This window comes from Aedes aegypti, chromosome 1 (genome assembly GCF_002204515.2).
Source record: "Aedes aegypti strain LVP_AGWG chromosome 1, AaegL5.0 Primary Assembly, whole genome shotgun sequence".
Lineage (NCBI taxonomy): Eukaryota > Metazoa > Arthropoda > Insecta > Diptera > Culicidae > Aedes > Aedes aegypti.
In genome coordinates this window covers 155,881,496-155,902,218 of record NC_035107.1, presented here as the reverse complement: position 1 = coordinate 155,902,218, position 20,723 = coordinate 155,881,496, and the positions used below count along the sequence as shown (strand labels likewise).

The 20,723-nt window shown below is 38.0% G+C and overlaps 1 protein-coding gene across 1 annotated transcript in view; it reads left to right on the top strand.

Moving 5' to 3' along the window:
* Window positions 1-17,915, top strand: part of LOC5575471 (transmembrane protein 120 homolog) — a 43,492-nt gene extending 25,577 nt beyond the window's left edge. Inside the window, exons 5-7 of the mRNA XM_001661936.2 lie at window positions 17,032-17,397; window positions 17,460-17,612; window positions 17,681-17,915. Of these exons, the coding sequence (XP_001661986.1) occupies window positions 17,032-17,397; window positions 17,460-17,612; window positions 17,681-17,740 (579 nt within the window). The 3' untranslated portion in view covers window positions 17,741-17,915. The remainder of the gene's footprint in view (window positions 1-17,031; window positions 17,398-17,459; window positions 17,613-17,680) is intronic.
* The last annotated feature ends 2,808 nt before the right edge of the window (window positions 17,916-20,723 follow it).

The window sequence follows — 20,723 nt, the reverse complement described above, 5'->3', positions numbered from 1 at the left end:
CAGCAATCCAGTTCGCAGCAACGTAGGGTCCTTGTACCACTTGCTGCGCTTCTGAAGACCCGTCACGTACTCATTCGACCACCGTTGCCAAAAATGAATAGTTCGCTTCGCGTTCACTGGCCAAAATTTCTGTCGGACCACCGCAAGTAGTCCATTCAAACCGACATGAAGATGCTCACGATGCAACGCTTCTATTAGCACCTCCGTGAAGTGGTTATTCTCTGGCAAAATCATCGGGTGCTTCTGGTCTTTCGGCAGGTCGGAGTTCCTTATGCGACCGCCAACTCGCAGCAGCCTTTCGTTGTCGTCGTAGATTGGGTTCAAATTGCGCAGTTTTCCCTTCACTGGTTGGTTCGCTTGGATACAACTGATTTCTTCCTTATAGACCACCAGCTGGACAATGGTCACCATCGCCTTCTGTGCTTCGGTGTAGTCTTCACTATTCAGTGCACCACTTCTGCGCGTCGCCTTGTTTCCCTTCAAGCGGCAGTTGTGTAGGAAACGAACCACGTACCCGAAAATACGCTGCAGCTTTCGATAACTGCTGTACTTCAGGATCACTTCGTACGGCTTAAGATGTTTCTTCGGTATTACAGAATCTCGTTCCGGTACCAAAGTCGTCACAATTTGGTGGGCATATTCTTCCGGTTCCACCACACCACATTCATCGTCTTCAACAACAGGAATCACACATGGGCCAAACCACCATTCATCACACCTCATAAAATTCTCAGGGAATACACCACGTGACACCAAATCCGCTGGGTTGTGCTGAGTCGAAATATAGTGCCACGTGTGCCACGCAAAAAGTTTTCTTATTTTCACTACGCGGTTTTGTACGAACACTGGGGTATTTGACTTCATTTGTTTCAACCAGTTCAACACTATTTTCGAGTCCGACCAAAGCACCACCTTTGCGGTTGTTAATGCTAAGGTTTCGCGCACTTTATCCACTTGTTCAGCTAGCAGCAACGCAGCGCATAACTCTAGCCTCGGGATCGTCATCTCATCAGGGCTTGCGTCCACCTTGATGTCTCGTTGTAGTTCTTTCATTGGGGCAACTCGTGACTTGCCACAAATCAGTCGAACTTCTGCAGCACCATCACTCTTCACGCTTCTCATATAGATGCAACATCCGTACGCCACCTTGGAAGCGTCAGCAAATCCATGCAACTCCACAGCCACCGTATCGTCAATAGTAATCCGCCGATCGATCCGGAGGGAATTCAAACGGCAAAGCTCGGATCTGAATCGGTTCCATATACGAAATTGCTCCTTTGGAATCGCATCATCCCATCCTACGTTCTGTTGCCATAGCTGTTGCATTACCAGTTTGGCGATGAGTACCACCGGTGCTAGTAAGGCATGAGGATCGAACAGTTTTGACATATCGGACAACACTGACCTCTTCGTGGGAAATTCAGAGCCATCTCTAATTGGCTTCACGTGGAACAGGAATTCATCGCTGGAGGGATCCCAAAGAATGCCAAGAGTTTTTATCACTCCGTTGATCTCGCAGTCTTCGAAGTTCATCTGCTTCTCCCTGGCATGAGATGGAATGTCCTCGAGTAACGCCTCATCATTCGCACACCATTTGTGGAGCTGGAATCCACCTCTATCCAATAGTGCGATCAAATCTCGCTGGAGCTGCCTAGCATCGCTAAGCGTGTCAGCACCAGTCATCACATCATCGACGTAAAAGCATTTCTCAACTGCCTCGCTCGCCTCTGGGAAATCTTCTTGCTCGTCTCTAGCCAACTGGACAACCGATCGTGTCGCCAGGAAAGGCGCTGCAGCTGTACCGTAAGTAACAGTATTTAACTCCAACTCCTTCATTGGCTGATGTTTATCTTCTCTCCACAGAATTCGCTGATACTTTCGATGAGCCTCGTGAACCATCACCTGCCGATACATTTTCGGGATGTCGGCGGTGAAGACGAATTTATGCAAGCGAAATCTCAATATCACATTGAAGAGTGACTCTTGCACTGTGGGCCCAATCTCCATCACATCGTTCAACGACAAATCTGAACTACTCTTCGCCGAAGCGTCGAACACCACTCTCAGCTTGGTAGTTGAGCTGTCCGGTTTAATCACGCAGTGGTGTGGAAGATAGTAGACAGACTCAGGCCTATCGCATTCGGGATCCGTCACAACTCGGCAATGACCAAGTGTCAGATACTCGCTAATGAAATCAATATACATTTGCTTCAACTCCGGCAGACCTTCTAAGCGACGCTCCAAGGAAAAAAATCGTCGCATCGCTTGGTTTCGGGATTCTCCGAGCTCTCCAACATTATCGCGGAATGGCAGCATTACCACGTAACGACCATCCTTGGTTCTACTGTGCGTCTCCTGGAAACTTAGTTCACATCTATCGTCTGGCCTTGGCGACGCATCACCTCCAAACTCATCGATAGTCCAAAACCGCCGCAGCAGTTGGCACAGTTGCTCGTCGGTTTCCACCGATGTTCCAGCTTGACACACCTTCACGGTTCCGATCACCGCAGAGTCGGACACCGGTCCAGAAACGAGCCATCCAAGCTGACTCTCCTGCAACAATGGTAGATTCGGGGCCAATTTGATCTTACCTTTTTGCAGCACTTCGAAAAACAGCTCCGCACCGAGTAGCATGTCAATGCGACCTGGTTCGTAGAAATGCGGATCTGCTAGTTCCACCGACTTGGGAATCTGCCAGCTGTGTGGGTCGATCTTAGTAGCCGGCAATGCACCGGTCACTCGGGGCACAACCAGATAATCCAACGACGATTGGAAACCAGTTGTTCTTGATGTCACTCTAGCGTTCACTCTGTACTTCACGACAGTCTTCATCCCATTCACTCCATCGATTGGGACGTTTGCACCCTCCTTTCGCAGTCGCAACAATTCCGCCATTCTGGTTGACATGAAGTTTGCCATCGCTCCGGAATCCAGCAGCACACGGCACTTATGCGCTACTTCGTTGGAATCATACACCATCACGATAGCTGTCGCCAACAAAATCTGCTTCGGCTGCATTGGCTCGATTGGAATCGTGCACTTTGCTGCTGTCAGTGGATGGGAGGAACTCGTTGCTTGCTCTGCCGCAGGTGGCTGAGGGAATTCAACTGCAACAGGCTTCTTCTCTTCCGGATGCATCAGTGCATGATGTTTCTTCGAGCAAGTTGGACACGTTTTACCGCTCTTGCAGGCTACCGTTCGATGTCCTCGTAGCAGGCAGCTGAAGCATAATCCCAGCTGCTTCGCCTTCATATACCGCTCGTCAACATTCAACCTTTTGAACGCTCCACATGCATCAATCGAATGAGCACTTCCGCACACGGGACATCCATCGGTCGTCTTCGAAATCATCACAGTGTGCGTCTTACTGGTAATGATAGATGGCTGGGTCTTCATCGGCACGATTTTGCTCTTGATTGGCATGACATTTTGCTCACATCGCTCCAGAACATGGCAATGCTTTCGCAGGAATGCAATCGTGTCCTTATACACAGGTAACTTACCGTGTTCACAAGATGCTTCCCAGCTTCTTCGGGTACTCGGATCCAACTTCGACGCTAGCAACGTGATAACGATAGCTTCAGACATCTTGTCCATCTTGAGCTTGTGGAACTCCAGGGACTCCACACGCTTCGTACAGTCGTCGATCAACGTTCGCAGTTCCACTGACGACTCCTTGGCCATCTGCTTCAAGTTCAGCAACCTTGTCACGTGGCCATGAATCACCATCGAGAGGTTCTCGTAACGTTCGACCAGAATTCTCCATGCACCTTCGTAGTTGTTATCGTTGAGGGTCTGCTCATCGATTGCCCCCTTCGCTTCTCCGACCAACGCCTTATCTAAATAATGGAGTTTCGTGGCCGGGGAATCCTGGGTGCACCGGTCGACAATATCGCAAAATAGCGCCTTGAACTTGTGCCAGTGCTCGTATTTGCCGTCGAATGTTGGCAATGGTGTTTGCTGCAACAACAACGATGGTGGCATTCTATACGGCACGACGCTTTCTGGTACGCCACTGGATCCAGCACGATCTTCGATTGCTACAGCATTACCTTGAAACTTCACAGCCAGCAGCTGCTTCTCTCGCTCCAATGCTGCCTCGTTCGCTATGGCCTTCTCGATGTCTTCGTAGTGCTGTATCATCTCACAGAGGGAAATTCGAACGAACTCGTACAGCTCTTCAAATTCGACGAATTTCGGCTCGAATTCTTCTCTCCTCCGTGGATCGGTGAGGTAAATACGATTCTGAAAATTGTTGTATTCCTCATAAGAAGAATCGACCGTCTTCAGATACAGCTTCAAGCCATGATGCGTGAACTTTTCCGGATCCTGCTCTGCATTCAAAATGGCCGACTTTATTCGCACCACTTTCGACCTTGCAGCGTGGCAACACTGCTCCAACGCAACAACACTTTCCGCCATTTCCTTCTCTTTCTGCCGCTGTTCAGCTTCCTCCTTCTGCTCACGCACACTACGAGGCACACTGAATTCACCGGTCGGGGTTGAAAATGGCGTCGACGGAAACAACACTTTCTTCACTTTACCAGAACGCAAAAACATTACATGTGAATAGTTCTTTTAATTCTTTTTCTCACTACCGCACAATTTTCACGCTCTTCTTCTTCGTTGAGGCTTGACCTCCACTTTTCAAAGTTCTATTCTGCCGTCCGACTAGCAGCACACACTTCCGGAACGCGCAAGTAACCGGAAGCTTTCTTCGACCACTCAATCGGGAACAGAATTCAATTTCCGACCACGTTTATCGGAAAACACTATCCGATGCAACGCATGCAATCGGATTCACTTCGCGATTCGACCGTCGCAACTGCCGAAACTCGCGTCGATTCTTTCTCGTTTCGCGCACGAACCGAGAATCTAAACTGCTTCCATCCACTAATCCGACATCCGGCACGATCGGACCAAAATGTTCTTCGGATAGTTCAGGGATGAAAAGCAAGTGGACTGTATTTTAAGAATTTTATTTAACGAAAACAAACACGTCTTAGGGCGATGACATATTGAAAGAGAAGAGAAGTGAAGTGAAGTGTTGGCGAAAAGAGAAGAGAAGAGGTAAAAATGGTATGGCATACTGGGAGAGGTTTCGAAAGAGTTTCAATGCGCTCCGTGTTATCATTGATTTTGTGCTTCGGCAACAGCATGCTGCCTGCGACCAGAGAGAGAGCGCGCACGGCTGCTTTATTCGGTTTCTTCTCCTTTCCCATGTCCCATTCGCATCAACAGAGGCCTGTAAAGGCGACTCTGTAGAATGTAGCAAGTTTGTTAAAATCATTTCTCATCAAGCAGGAAGACTGCTTCTCGATGGCGTGCGAAGAAAACCATTTAAATCACTAAGCTTGTTTATTTTTCGTCATCATCCGCACTCAAGTCCGCTAGAAATTACAATGTAGGGCCGATACAACTTGGATGAAACTAGCAGAAATAGCAACCATAGGCTATCATTCAGAGTATATACCATGACCCCACAGTTATGGATCAAATAGTGTGGAGTCCAACCTATAAAATTCAATAAAACTACATAGTAAACGTAATTTAAAGCACGAATTGAATCGTTTCAAATTGGATCTTCATATAGTAAACTGTTTTGAATGTAATATTTACATAGGATTGCATAAAAATTAAAAATTGTATCGGTTTCTGAAAACCATATTATGGATCAATTTTCATATTACGGATCAAATTGTGACACATTACGGATCTGTGCGCAAAATCAAGAGATTTTCAACTCAATGCATCTGTTTTGCTTGATTTGACGAAAGTTAACAATGTGTCACAAATTACTGCAAAAAAATAGCAGTATTAGTGCTGGAAACAACGGTAAAATGCCCTTTTTTGTAATACTGCATTGTAGTAACTGAGACATGAACTGTTTTCGCTCCATACCAAGTTTTCCACCCATTTTTGTCTGCTAAAAACCGAATTTAACAAACCTTGATGTTTTATTAGTTTTATCCTAAGTGCTTTTGTCTAAAAATGTCGAATCCAATGCTTAAAATGGCAGAAATCTACATTCTTTGGATGTGATCCATATCCATGGTAAACAATCATTTCCTGGTCCATATTATAGATCACTAGTTAGAAGTGCTAATATTTGGTATTTAGAATCAACAATCAAGAAAAATGTTTTCCAATGATGAATTCATACTGAATCGAAGCGAACAAGCATGCTTTATGCTATAACATTTGAATTTTACCACCTGTGGGAGCTTATGAATGCTGACGGCACTTCTTACAGAAAACGACCATATAATGATAGCTGTGTGGTACCAACTAAACATTTGTCAAATACACCGTTATTTATGCGGTTCAATGTTGTGCTTGACATTAAAAATGGTAGAAGACAAATAGTATAACATGGGAAAAATATGTTTTACGTCAACGTTTATGTTTTAGGCAAGTTATTCGATGTTGAACGCCAAAGTGATCCGTCACTGTGGGTGATCCGTAACTGTGTGGGCATGGTACAACATAAAAATTGGAAAAAAAATATAACAGAATAAATAAGTTGTTGTTAATCTGATTGAATACACGATTGACTACATTAATTAAATAACCAATGAATAGATTTTCGTGACATAGTTTTTAAATATGAATCACTATCACATATTATCAAAACAACTACTAAAAAGTTAAATTAATTAATTCAAGAGAACAAAAATAAATCAAAACATATATGGTAATGGTTGTGTATAATGATGATAGCTATCAAGCCGACTGGTATATATATGGAACATAAATTGACTCTAGGGGCCCAGATAGCCGTAGCGGTAAACGCGCAGCTATTCAGCATGACCAAGCTGAGGGTCGTGGGTTCGAATCCCACCGGTCGAGGATCTTTTCCGGATTGGAAATTTTCTCGACTTCCCAGGGCATAGAGTATCTTCGTATTTGCCACACGATATACACATGCAAAAATGGTCATTGGCATAGTAAGCTCTCAGTTAATAACTGTGGAAGTGCTCATAAGAACACTAAGCTGAGAAGCAGGCTCTGTCCCAGTGGGGACGTAACGCCAGAAAGAAGAAGAAGAAATTGACTCTAATCTGTTTACATTTCTTTCGAACAAAACTTGATATAAACAATGCTCTTGAAACTTTAACGAATTCCATTGTTGAAGCCAGGAGCATTGCAGTTCCGAAATGTGAAGTAAAATTTGAATACGTGATTATAGACTATGATGATAAACCGTCTTAAAAAAACGTGAGGATAAGGCAATTTCAACGCACTCGCGATACTGCTATGAAAATTATATGGCCGGATTTGCAGGAAGAAATCAAGAAACGTTTTTCTCAATTAAGAAACAAAAACTTTTGAAAATAAAATTTCTCAATTGTACCTTGGCTCTTTTGGAAATTATCTAAAATTTTGAAAAAAAAAACCTCAGCAGCCAATACCGGCATTGGAAGTATAAAACAAATTACTACTAACTAATTGCGAAAAAACTCAAAAACTTGCTATGCAGTTTGAAAGCGCGCACAATTTTAATTAAGGACTTACTAGTCCAATAGAAAATCAAGTTCTTCAAAATAGACTTCGAAAATATTCTCAATCACGAGAACGTTTTCGAAAATTCCTGGGATACTGATTTGGAAGAAATGAGTACTATTATTTAAAAATTCAAAAATATGAAAGCTCCTGGCGATGATGGAATTTTTTACATCCTCATCAAGAAAATTCCCGAAAGTAGCTTATCATTCTTAGTTGATATTTTTAACAAATGTTTTCAATTAGCATATTTTCCTGACAAATGAAAAAATGCTAGGGTTGTACCAATTTAAAAACAAGACACAAATCCTGCAGAAGCTTCCAGCTATTGTCCAATCAGTTTGCTTTCCTTCATCAGTAAACATTTTGAAAAAGTCATTTTGAACAGAATGATGGCCCACATCAACGAACATTCATTTTTTGCCAATGAACAGTTTGGATTCCGCCATGGACATTCGATCACTCATCAACTTTTACGTGTAACAAATTTGATTCGTTCCAACAAATCTGAAGGCTATTCTACTGGTCTTGCTTATCTAGATATAAAAAATGCATTCGACAGTGTTTGGTACTGAAGGCTTGATCGTAAAATTAAAAAACTTTAATTTTCCAACGTACATTGTTAGAATAATTCAAAGTTATCTGTCAAACCGTACACTTATGCTTAATTATCAGAACTCCAGGTCTGAAAGACTTCCTGTAAGAGCTGGTGTCCCCAAGGCAGCATTTTGGGACTAATATTATACAATATTTTCACATCTGACTTACCTGAGTTAACTCAGGGATGTAAAATCTTTGTTTGCGGATGACACAGGCCTCTCCGCCAAAAGACAAAGCCTGCGTGTCATCTGTAGTCGATTGCAAACAAGTTTGGATATTTTTTCTTCATACTTGCAAAAATGGAAGATTTCTCTTAATGCTTCCAAAACTCAACTAATAATATTCCCACATAAACCAAAAGCTCTTTATTTGAAACCTTCAAGTAGACATGTTGGTTCCAATAAATTGGTCAGATGAAGGTAAGTATCTAGGGCTCATGCTAGATAAGAATTTAACTTTCAAAAATCACATTGAGGTCATTCAAGTCAAATGTAACAAATATGTAAAATGTCTCTATCCCATTATTAATAGAAAATCAAAACTTTGTCTTAAGAACAAGCTTTTGATATGCAAACAAATTTTCAGGCCAACCATGTTGTATGCTGTACCAATATGGACTAGCTGTTGTAATTGTAACCAGGAAGAAAGCTCTTCAGAGAATTAAAAATAAAACACAGAGAATTCAACACAGAACACACAGAAGAAATATATGTAATATTTGAAATGATACTTATAAAGAAATTTAAAAAATGATATCTATCAAGCCTACCGAATATTTTTTCAAAAAAGGTTATAATTTTCGAGAATTTTGAAATTGAATGCCATTTTCCACACAAAATTAAATTATTAAACTTCTGCTGTTATGAACGAATAATTTCTTTAAATTCACTTAACACTTCAGTCGTCACGATGTTGTATTTTGTTCAACACTTTTGAAAAAAAAACTCGCTTTTCGTCCTCAACAGCAGTGTGGTGGTTTTGACGGTGGTGAACCGCGCGACGACTGGAAGATTAAACAATACACTAGTTATAGATATAATATCATGTTTGTATCTATGGAATGAAATAGTATGTTAATTGCATACCTTTTCTACGAGTACTGTAAATGTTTTATGGGAATCTTTTCTAAGCTTGAATCATCGATATTATAAACAAGAACACGAATGGTTCCAATTGCAGTTAATTTTCAAGTAAATATTGATTTTCCGAACGAGTAATAATCGATCAAATTTGAGAGCGATTTCCCGTTTTATTAAAGTGAAAGCTATGGTTTTAATGATTGATAACAAATCGACTCTCTTATTTATAAGTCGTGGAACATTGTGGTTTTCTTTTTTTCTACGGAATGGCCGAGTGATAATTTTGAGTTGGGGAATTTTATTGTATAAGATCAGTTCAGTGGTACAAAGCACACATTTTTTTTTCAAATATAAAAAAGAACTTTTCTTTTGTGTTTGTTAATTTAGTTTACTTCCAACTGTTTTCATAAGTTCGAAATTCACGCGCAATATTAGTGCTGCTAATAATAGTTCAAATTATCTTCAAGCGTTTTCGCGCGTCGAAGCACCATACGAACTGCTTTCACGCTTGATCACACTTTCCATCCCTCTTCGCATCGCTTCAGTATGCCAGGTAGGCGCGATTTTCATACAACATGCATGGAGAGACCTTCAACGCGTACGCTCCTCTTTCACATCCTCGCTTTCTGTCTGTACTAAGTAATATAGTTTGAGATTTTATCAAACATGCCTTGTCGATTTTTTATATACCGCATTGACAAGTGATCCACAAGGAGCAAGTTTGTTTTACGTGTTGCACAAAATATCTAGATACAGTGAAACCTCCATGAGTCGATATTGAAGGGACCATCGACTCATGGAAATATCGAGTCATGGAACAGCAATTCTTTGGAAAGCTGCTTCTAGGGACCATCATAGTAACCATGAAATTATGTTTTTAGTATGGTTCCATGAGTCGATATCGAGTCATGGAACATCGACTCATGGAGGTATCACTGTATTTCACAAAATTTTATTGAACTGGTGCTTTATATCAATCGTAATCAAGAACTCTAGGAAGATTTCCTGTTTTTTGAGGCGTTTTACAAACAGTTACTTAAGGTTTATCCGATCGAATTGCCCGGAACCCATAATGGCGTTGTTTTGTTTCACATTGGGCTGGATAGATTATTTGGGAGGTGAGGTTGGGACGGAGAATATTGCTTTTACCTTGAATTTCTATTTTCGATGGAAAATCCATCTGAATATTTTTTTTTTTTTCAAATTTAGATGTCAGTATTATTATTCTGTATTTCTGTTTATTTGCTGTCAAATTATCTAACAGCGAACAATCTGCTCTTCAAATCAGCAAAATGGAGTCACATAAAGCCAAGAGTACTCTGAAAATTACACAAGAGTGAATGTTCAAACTGATGAAATTTTAAATCAAAGCCTGAGCTTACATGATCAACTGATCATATTCTTCGACATCTTTTTATCTCGATTTATAAGGAAAATGTATACAGGAAACAAGACAAATAGAAATAAGGAATAGATGATTGACGAATTATAATTATTCATGATTGTAATAAAATTGTTGAAAAATCTAGATATTTAAAAGAGAGATTAGTGCTGAACAAGCAAAATATTATTCACCCCTGTTCTTGTTTATATTCAAATGCCATTTCGATCAAAAACAGTTTTTCATTTTCGCCAACAATATCAAGTAGGGATTCTTCCACCACATTTAATGATAAAAGATGTTTCGAAGTAGTTATCAACTGGAGAAAGCAATAAAATAATATAGAAAACAAAAATACTGATTACTGTGATGCATCAAAACCCGGACACCTAAGATGATACACATATTCAAATGCTTGCATACGATTGGTTAATCGTTATTTTATTATGTATTACTTTGAGATGATAGCTTTTAGGTTAGAACTTGATAATTTTCACCAAATTTACAATGAATTTAATGAAAATTGAGTTAATTCTGCATAATGTCGTGTCCATAAATCCGGACACATGAATCAAAATCCGGACATCGGTGCATCAAATTCCGGACATTCAAAAAATCGCAGTTGTTCTTTAAAAAAAAAAAATAAAAACCATTAAACATACCTTGATATCACGATACAAAGATTCATGGATTTGTAAAAATAATGTTGTTCCTCTGTTGGATTATACAGAAACATCATAAAACGTAGGTTTTGTAGTCTTCAAAAGATACTTGTGATATGTGCATCGTTCCCCCAATAATTACACATAATTTACAAACATTTTCAGTTAATACTATTAAAAATCACAACGGTTAACGTTCAATGAATTTTCCAGGTTTTCGAACAATTATGATGTTATATTTCTTTTTGAACTTTGAAAAATTGTATGCTAACACACTGTGTCAGGATTCGAAACCACACATATAAGTATCCGGACAGTCTTCTTCTGGCACAGAATTACATGCATTTCATTAATTTCTTCGAAACTATTGACTTTACCGAGAACAAAATACAAACAAATCACTACAGAACATGAATCACATATGATAAGCACGTAACAAACGCGTGATGAATCGCCGAAACGCGATGGCGCATTGAGTAGAATTTCTTTGGTTATCGTTAATTTTGAAAGCAAACGCGTCCTAGCGGAACCGACTTTTGTTTTTGTCTTTAATAATGTTTTACAAGGCTAATTTGATGTCAATTCATGTTACAATTCATGTTAACTATTGTTGACATAGTTAACATTAATAGTAGGAATAATATTCTCACACTAGGAAGGATATTTAACATTGAAATGATTGCATTTCACCAGAGTGTCCGGATATTGGTCCAGTCCGGATTTTGATTTATCGCGCTAACAGTTTATCAATAAATCAGTTGTAATTATGATAAGTTACAAAACTTAATTCACTTAATTATAAAATTGCCTATTTGTGGATTTAATTTACTAGCAAACGTTCTGATCCGTGCTCCATTTACGCCAAAAACGAGCGCAGTCATATCATATTTCTCTAGCGTTCACTAGCGTTCTTGCGCGTCGAAGCAGCAAATGATTTCCACAGATCTCTTTGAACCTCTTTGCTTCGCCTTCAGTATACCAGGTAAGCGCGTTTTCCATATAGTTTGCATTGAGAGAGCTTTGACTCTTTTCTCTTCTCTCCTTTTATCCCTTCTCTACTCCTGCAATATGTCATCGCCCTTAACTCGACGGAATTTTCTACTTTTATGATTTCCTTCTTTCCTTTTCTCCTTCCTACTTCCGTTCGCATCGCGCCAAATCTACACAAACCCTCTCTTTCTACATCTCCTGTCGTCTGCGCTGGTAGCACACAGAGAAAAATTTAGATATATGTTTTTACTTTACACTGTAACAAAAATAGCTCAAGAATCAAACAGTGAATAATAATTCTTTCCACTTTTAGTGTAACAAACTGCAATAAAAAAGTTTTAGAATTAATTCGAAATAGTCCTAAAATAACTAAAAAAACACCGTCAATTTTCTAATCACGTGAGGCAAGTGAAAAGATTCTCATTAGAGATTGAATTTGTGTTTTCTCTTTAGGTAGCTATAAGTAAACAAGGTTCGCAATCATCATAGAACAACAGAACGTGCTGATAATTCAAGAAACACTATACTCAAAGCGTTAAAATCTATTATCATGACAAAATCATGGAACTTCCCTAAAAAAGGTTGTCAAATATCACGATATTAATATGTTTACTTCGTACAGGCGATTAACAGGAAGACGTTGATTGAAAAGTTCCAATAGGTATAAGAGAACGCACGGAAATCTCGTGAAATGTGAAGCTAGTTCAAAACATATAAAATTGGGTATATCTCTATCCACATAAAAAAGTTTCTAAATATTTTATTGAAGGATACCGTTTGATTTCTCCCGTAGAGTTATCCGACGTCATATCCGATATTCTTAAAAACAAGTAACGAGCGGTGGAATTTCTACAGAGCAATGCAATTGCTGTCCCATGATGTAAGAACTAACGTTGGAAATATTGCAGCTATAATGTTGTCGAATCATTTCAACATACATAACTGAACCGAAGAAAATTAAGGTAACAAGAATAAAATTGTCTTTGTTTACATGTTACTTATCTTATTGTTCATTGGGACGCCTTAACAAATGTTAAAGGTAAAAGAAATCGTGAATATAACTGTAATATTTTTGAATTTATTGCTCAAAACGATAAACTTTTCACTTGCCCCACTTGTGCAAGTGAAAAGTAAAGAGACGTTTTTCAAAAACTTTTTCTGTACTTTTTTTTAATTTTACATAAAAATCAATTTCAGCATCCTGCTTATATTTGGTGGGAGTCAAGCTAAAAAATATACGCGACCTCATTTGTTTTAAATTAAAGTCTCTAGAATTCGAAGAAGCCCAACTATGCGAAATCCATTACCCACTTGTCCCACGGTGCCTTATTTTTTGTCAGTATAGGGGAGGTGGGGGTAACACCGACACCCTAAGGTTTAGAGCTGTTTAAAAATATAGGAAGGCAATAATTATTACTTTTCCTACGCAGGCTCTTTGTATAGGTAGTTAGCTATGGAATCTGTACATTACAACTGTAAAAATATGGTTATTTTGACAAATTAGGTACGTTTTGTAAACTTAGTAAAAACAGAATTATTCAATTCGGTGTGGGTAAGACCGCCACCCCTAGGGGGTAACACCGTCACCCAAGATGATTTTCATTATATCATTTTAACTGTTCATTTGTTAACATTATCAATGACTTTTAATAACTTGAGATGCGTTGTAAGGGGCGATCCATAAATAACGTAACATTTTTTTCGAAGATTTTAGACCCCCTGCCCCTTGTAGCGTGCTTTCCTATACCAATGACATGACCGGTCACAAAATCTGAGACAACTGTCTCCCACTAAAATGCTACGTCATTTACGGACGACCCCTAATTTGATTATTATGGGATTTTGGAACAGGTACCGAAAACTGCGGCTGCTTTAAGCGATTTTCACATCATACAGCTACGTTCCCTATAATACGATGGGTGGTACGGCCACCAAATGCGGTTTTTTGTTGTCATTCAACCAATTTTGTACCAGAAATGTCGTCATTTGATTAGTCTTTTGTCATGCGTATTTAACAAGAGGATATATGTAGATAAGGGTTCAATTTGGATCTTTTACATAAAAAGGAAACAAACTAAACAGTTTATGGCTTCAATTTTATTAATTTCATTTGCAGAGATATGTGAGTTAAATAAACCTGAAAATAAATCGAGTTCAATTCGAAGTAAATATTAGCAAGACGGGCTAGCTGACTTTTAGCTCAAACCCCACAAGCAAAATTTAAAGCTTATTGAGAATATAACAAAAAAAATGAGTTCAACGAATAAAAAAAAATCACTTCATAGCTGGACTTTCTGGACTTTAGCTGGGGTGACAGCAAAATACTTACTAAGAACAGAAAAAGCAAATCAAATCGGAGCCCTCGTAACATTGATTATGGATCCACTTTTTGCATGTCGTACAAATTATCCATCCGTCTCCGTTACAAGAGTTTGAGAAGCAATCACCGCAACGATCACACAGTGAATTTTCCAAAGCACTGTCAACCTTTTGTCGTTTTGAGGTTCGTTTGGTAGCCGCCTTCTTGCTTTTCTTGATGGACGCAATATCTTTCGTAGCTTTGGCATCAATCAGGCTTTGACGATAATCGTCTGAAGTTATATCCTCAGCCTTTTCCACTCGGCGTTTTCGTTTTGTAACGCGTGGACCCGTCATCTTCGGTAGAGGCAGAATACATCTTGGTGGAATATTTCACTCAGCCATTTTGGAATTATAGCTGAAATACGGTATTTGGAACTCAGAAGCAACCGTGTCCTAATACCGTGTGTTGACACCAGGCGATTGTATTCTAACATTATTTTTGTTTGTTTGTGTGTGCAATTTGAGTTCAAATTTGTTATGGCTTCTACTTAATATGATAACGTTTGTAACGATCATTTAGAAAAATAAATAATATAATATGCTAAAAATCCACATAATTCCCAAATACACGGTATTAGGCAACACACGGAATTAGAGAAGGTCACGGTATCAAGGAATTTAATGAAAAACGCATCAGCGTAAACCTTTTAGAACGATTTCTGGGTCCCCAGGACGCCTCAAATTTACAATAAAGTGACCACATGTGTCAATATCAGTAAACTAATATGTTTGATCTAACAAATCTATAGTCGGTTCTTCAGGGAATTTAGCCCAAATGACCACATCCAGTACATACTAAACGGTGCTAACCCCTTCATTTATAATGTAGAATATCAGATCTTAATGATTTATGCAAATTAAAATGATTGCCATTGCAAATAAATAAAGACAACTTGGCGTGCCCCAAAAAAAAAAGACCGGTTTTACCCGACCTGACCCAGTGACTTACCGACATATCTCCGACCACAGGAACATTCCCGAGATTCTTTGGCCACATTTTGAAACTAGATATGTGTGCCAGCATACTGACAAAAATTAATTGAATCCGGTTAGTATTCGCTGAGCGGTAAGGCGGTGATTCCCAAAGTGGGCGAAATCGTCCCCAAGGGGGCGAAAGGCTTAAAGGGGCGAAAATTTGTAAAACAGAATTTGGGGGGCGAAAAATCCAGAAAAGGGGCGAAAAGGCTAACACGGGAGCATTTGAAAATAATTATTCATAATCTTTTTTGGTTACACATCTGAAGGTTAATCAATTCCTAACTTAATTAATTCCAGGAATATTTTAGCTCGGATCGATATATCTCCAATCAGGGTAATTTTAAAATTATGGTCGATAATTGTCAAACCAAATTTTAAATATCATGTGAGTTTTAAGAATGGCCGGTATTTCAGATTTTTCCAGGGTTGGATGATTAGTCACAGATAATATTACAAACACAATATATTTTGAATGTACAAGAATCTGAGAATTTTTAGAACTTTTTGCAAATGCCCAATATATATTATATAAGGATTTTTTTTATGTGGGAACTTTGAGGTTACGAAGCTAATATTTCTTTCATTAGCATCAAGCTCTTTCACAGAAAAAAAAAACATCTACAGTACCCATTTTGAAGTTTCGGTTGCACGCATTTCTTATGGTACAAATCATTTTAGAGACAGATTTTTCTTGGTGTTAGAAAAATTACCTTTTTTATATATTGCATTGAAATATGAAATGAAAAATTCTCTGGATTTTCATATATTTGTCAGTGTTTTTGAATTGAATGAAAAAAAAAATCCCAGAAACGTCAACCATTTATCATTCACAATTTTTGAAAATTATTGCAGTAATTTTAGAAATAAAAGATAAATCAGTATGAAATCACCATTAACGAATCATCCTCCAACTACGCCACAAGTTAGCGCCTATGCATATATTACATTCAATTAGTTCAAACTGGGCCGAGCTTGTATCGAAAACTGATTCAGTAGCCTGTAATGCACGCAAAATATTGTTAAAATTGCTATTATAAATTGCATCTAGTAAATCATTCCAAATCATTTTGGGATATCGATATTTAAGAAAATATTTTTAAATGTACAAAATAGTTATTGTATCATGATTCTGTGGATATGCGAGTGAAAGGCATTGTTTTACGTACAGCACTTAATAAAATAAAATATTGAAATCACATATCAAGGGGGGGGGGTGGTTGGTTGGTTCGATTCCAGATAAATGTTGGCCTCAAGGGAGCGAAAGATGAAAAAGTTTGGGGAGCACTGCGGTAAGGGTTTTAGTATTTTTACTTTCGCTCAGGCATAACGGGTTAATATACCTAGAACATATATCCGTGCGAAAAATGTTGGTTTTTGACACGAAAAATCAATTTTTACACTAGTGAGCGGAAATAGGGGCATGAGCGGATACTGGTGCACTGATGGTACATTATTGTCATAAATATTATTTTTTTAGGTCAACGGATCGCGGATCAAAGGATGGTGGAGAGTGCATCACTTTATTTCTACGGTGTGTGCAGGAGTATTATTGGTTTGGCCGCAAGGTGAACCGTGGCAACTTTTCCGAACTCAGTTCATGTACTTCAACGTATATATCAGCTTGGTGCAGTACATGCAGTTTGGCTATCAAAAAGGAGTTCTGTACCGGTTGAAGGCTCTGGGCGAACGACATGACATGGACATTACGATCGAGGGTTTCCATTCTTGGATGTGGCGTGGTCTGAGCTTCCTGATTCCGTTCCTGTTCATTGGTTACATGTTCCAAGCTTACAATGCATGGACATTGTATAAGCTTGCAGAACATCCAGATGCAACTTGGCAGGTACGTAAAATGCTTGCAACGACTTAGGTTATATTAAGTAATCACCTTGCTTTATATTATAGATTCCGGTCCTGAGCGTTTTATTCTTGATTTTATTCATTGGTAATACTACAACAACAATGCTTGTTGTCCCGCAGAAGCTAAGAGATCGTATAAAGGAAAAATACAGATTGAAGAGTTTATCATGGGCATTGAAAGCACGCAACCAAATTAAGGTAACAGAAAAAAGTGCTTGATGTGAAATGCATTACAAACGACATAATGTTCTTGTTTTTTTTCTCAGGGCGAAAAATCGAAGATGGAGACGACTGGTTCTAACAACGAATGTGATAAAACCAAATAAATTATAAATCATCTACTATCCTTACATGAATGATGTGGGTTAACAATTCTACATATGGATTTTTGACATTTTAAAACAAAAATGTATAATTACCTCAGGCTAAAAAGGTTTATCTATACATGTAAAAAGTATTGTTGACTAAAGGGTAGCTGAATAAACTACATGTGGGCAGCTATTTCATGTTATTTTTTTTTTGGTGAACATCCCTTCGGTTATTGTCATGCAATGTGCACCTGATTTTGCCTACCCCTTGTTGTGATGATCATTTCGTTGTTATCGCTTTCCAACAGTTTATTTATTTTTTTATGTTGGATTTCGCCATGAATGAAAAAAAATGAAAGAAATAAATAAAACAAGAGCCAAAAATTGAGATTATACATAAAATCAAAAAATCAAAAATAATTCAACAGGAAGCAAAAATAAAAGTATTCACAGGGATTCGTCAGAGAATCCTGCCAGTAATTTCTCTAAGGAAATTTCTGTTTTTTGTTTTGGAAATGACGACCTGCATTACTCGAGTGATTGTTCGTTAGGGAGAAGTCCTCTATGTTTGAATTGAATTTTCCAAAACGAGTAATGATATTAAGATTTTATTATTCTAGGACTATACAAAAACGCATTTTTGAAATGTATACAAACTATGACATTTTCATGTCCAACCGTAAACAAACATTAGTTGTCAAAAGTTTCACCCTGATTCGATCTATTGAAAAAATGTGAAACTAAAAAATTTCATATAAGTGTAGCCACAAATAATTCTTATAATTTAAGTTGAATTGTCTTCGTACGTGGACTTCAGTAAATTTTGCATCAATCTCAATGCAAAATTCATTAGAAAATTTAGAATTTCAAAGAAAAGCGACCTTTTTGTGAAACCATTACAAGTCCTCTATGGCCGGACAGTGAAAATGTTAACCTAATAACTGGGATCTAATGCATAAAAAACCATCGAGCTGACAAAGAAATTGTCAAGAACTACAAACAAGATGGATTCCCGAGGATATTCTCACCTATATACAAGCAACCGCTAGTGCAACATACGACTGATATGGCGCTGACCAAGAAGGAGTTTATGGAACTGACCAATGATCTTGCCAATATGCTTCATACGCTACCCGGGTAGAGGAGAATAGCAAAAGAATAACAAAATTTACTATTAAAATAGAATGTTTGAATAGCAAAATTTGTTCTTTGTTTGTTTGAAATAAGAGATAAAATAACAAAAATAATAACTAAGTTTGTATGGCATAAAAACTAAAAAATAACATATTTTGCCATTGTAATAACAAAATAATAGCAAAAATATAGGCAACCGTAAATAACAAAATATGTTATTATTTAGATATTGATAACAAAATAATAACTAAATAAGCTATTCACAAGTAGATCAAAATAATGGAAATTTTAGTTCTTTGACTTTAATATCTTAATTTAGCATGATTGGAAAATAAACTTTTTGCTTTCCTGCTAAAAAACTTTTCTTTTTGAATCTTCAATGAATATCATACGAATAGTAAAATGAGCTACAGTCAACTCTCCCTTACTCGATATTGAAGGGACCATCGAGTTAGGGAGGTATCGAGTTATAGAACACAAAACCAGTACAAATGCGATCTAAGGGACTATCGAAGTAGCCATGAAAATCAACTTTTACTATGATTCTCTAACTCGATATCGAGATACAGAATATCGAGTAAGGGAGAGTTAACTGTATTATGGTAAAATTTGATATTGGTTTGTTGTCATGAATTATTTCAATAAAGTTTTCAAATATCAAAATAACGACATATGTTACTGTGATGGCGATGTTTGTTATTCTTTAGATATTTAATTTTTTTTAGTATTTTTTGCACAAATAACAAATTTTACCATGATAGTATATTTTGTTATTGATTAGCTATTACATGACATTCAAAAATAACATATCAATGATAAATTTTGCTATGATTGTATGTTTTGCTATTGATGAGATATTTAATGTCATACATTAATAACATAATAATGGTTAAAGTAGATATGATTGCATAATTTGTTCTTATTTTACCATTATTTTGTTATTCACCTCTACCCGGGTATACATCATGCAAAGATTGAACCCACAAGGTATGTGCTGACATACGAAGCACCCCTAGGCCTTTCTGTGGGTTTGGTGTAAACTTTGATGGAGTAAATCATAGTGTCCTCCTATACTGTAGGGAGCCCGATCCTATTCTTAGCACTTTCGATTCACTTCGGTAGTGGGGTAAAGAAAGCTACTGAGCTCATATTTGATCACACTGTGCGTCGTATTGAAGTGCTTCTTACTGCAAAATTTCAGACAATTCAGCCGAGAAAAATGAATCATGGAAGTGTCCAAGTAGCTCTGCACCCTATATGTATGTATTTTTCATGTTTTCTTTAATTAACTTCATCAGAAACTACTTCACATAGAGTCAACTCTCCCTTAATCGATATTCTGAGCCGTGTAATATCAAGTGTATCTCGATATTTCCGTTAACCCAGGTTATCGAGATACACTTGATATTTCCGTTAACCCCGTTAACCCAGGCGGAAAATTTAACGATCATTGATACACAAAGCATAATGTTGTCCCTTGTATGCGCCCGCATTCACTCATCCCGAGTAACACACATGTTATAATTAAGGCATATCAACTGATATATGACTAAATATAGTCTTATAAGAGTTAATCTGCATCAATTATAACATGTGTGTTCCTTGGGATGTGTGTCACCATGTGTTACATCCTTTGACACTCTCTCTCTCTCTCTCTCTGATCAAGAACCATAAGCGAATTTGTTCCACTTTCTGTACAATCGTGCTTATTCAGCGCGGCGTGTGAGTCGCTTTCCCCTCAAGTGACGTGATACAACTAATGCTAAATGGGAGCGAGTCGTCACCGAATTAAGCACAAATCTAGAAAGATTCGTGAACTAGGCGAAACTGACAAAATGTACACAATTTAAGAAACTAGCGTTGAAAT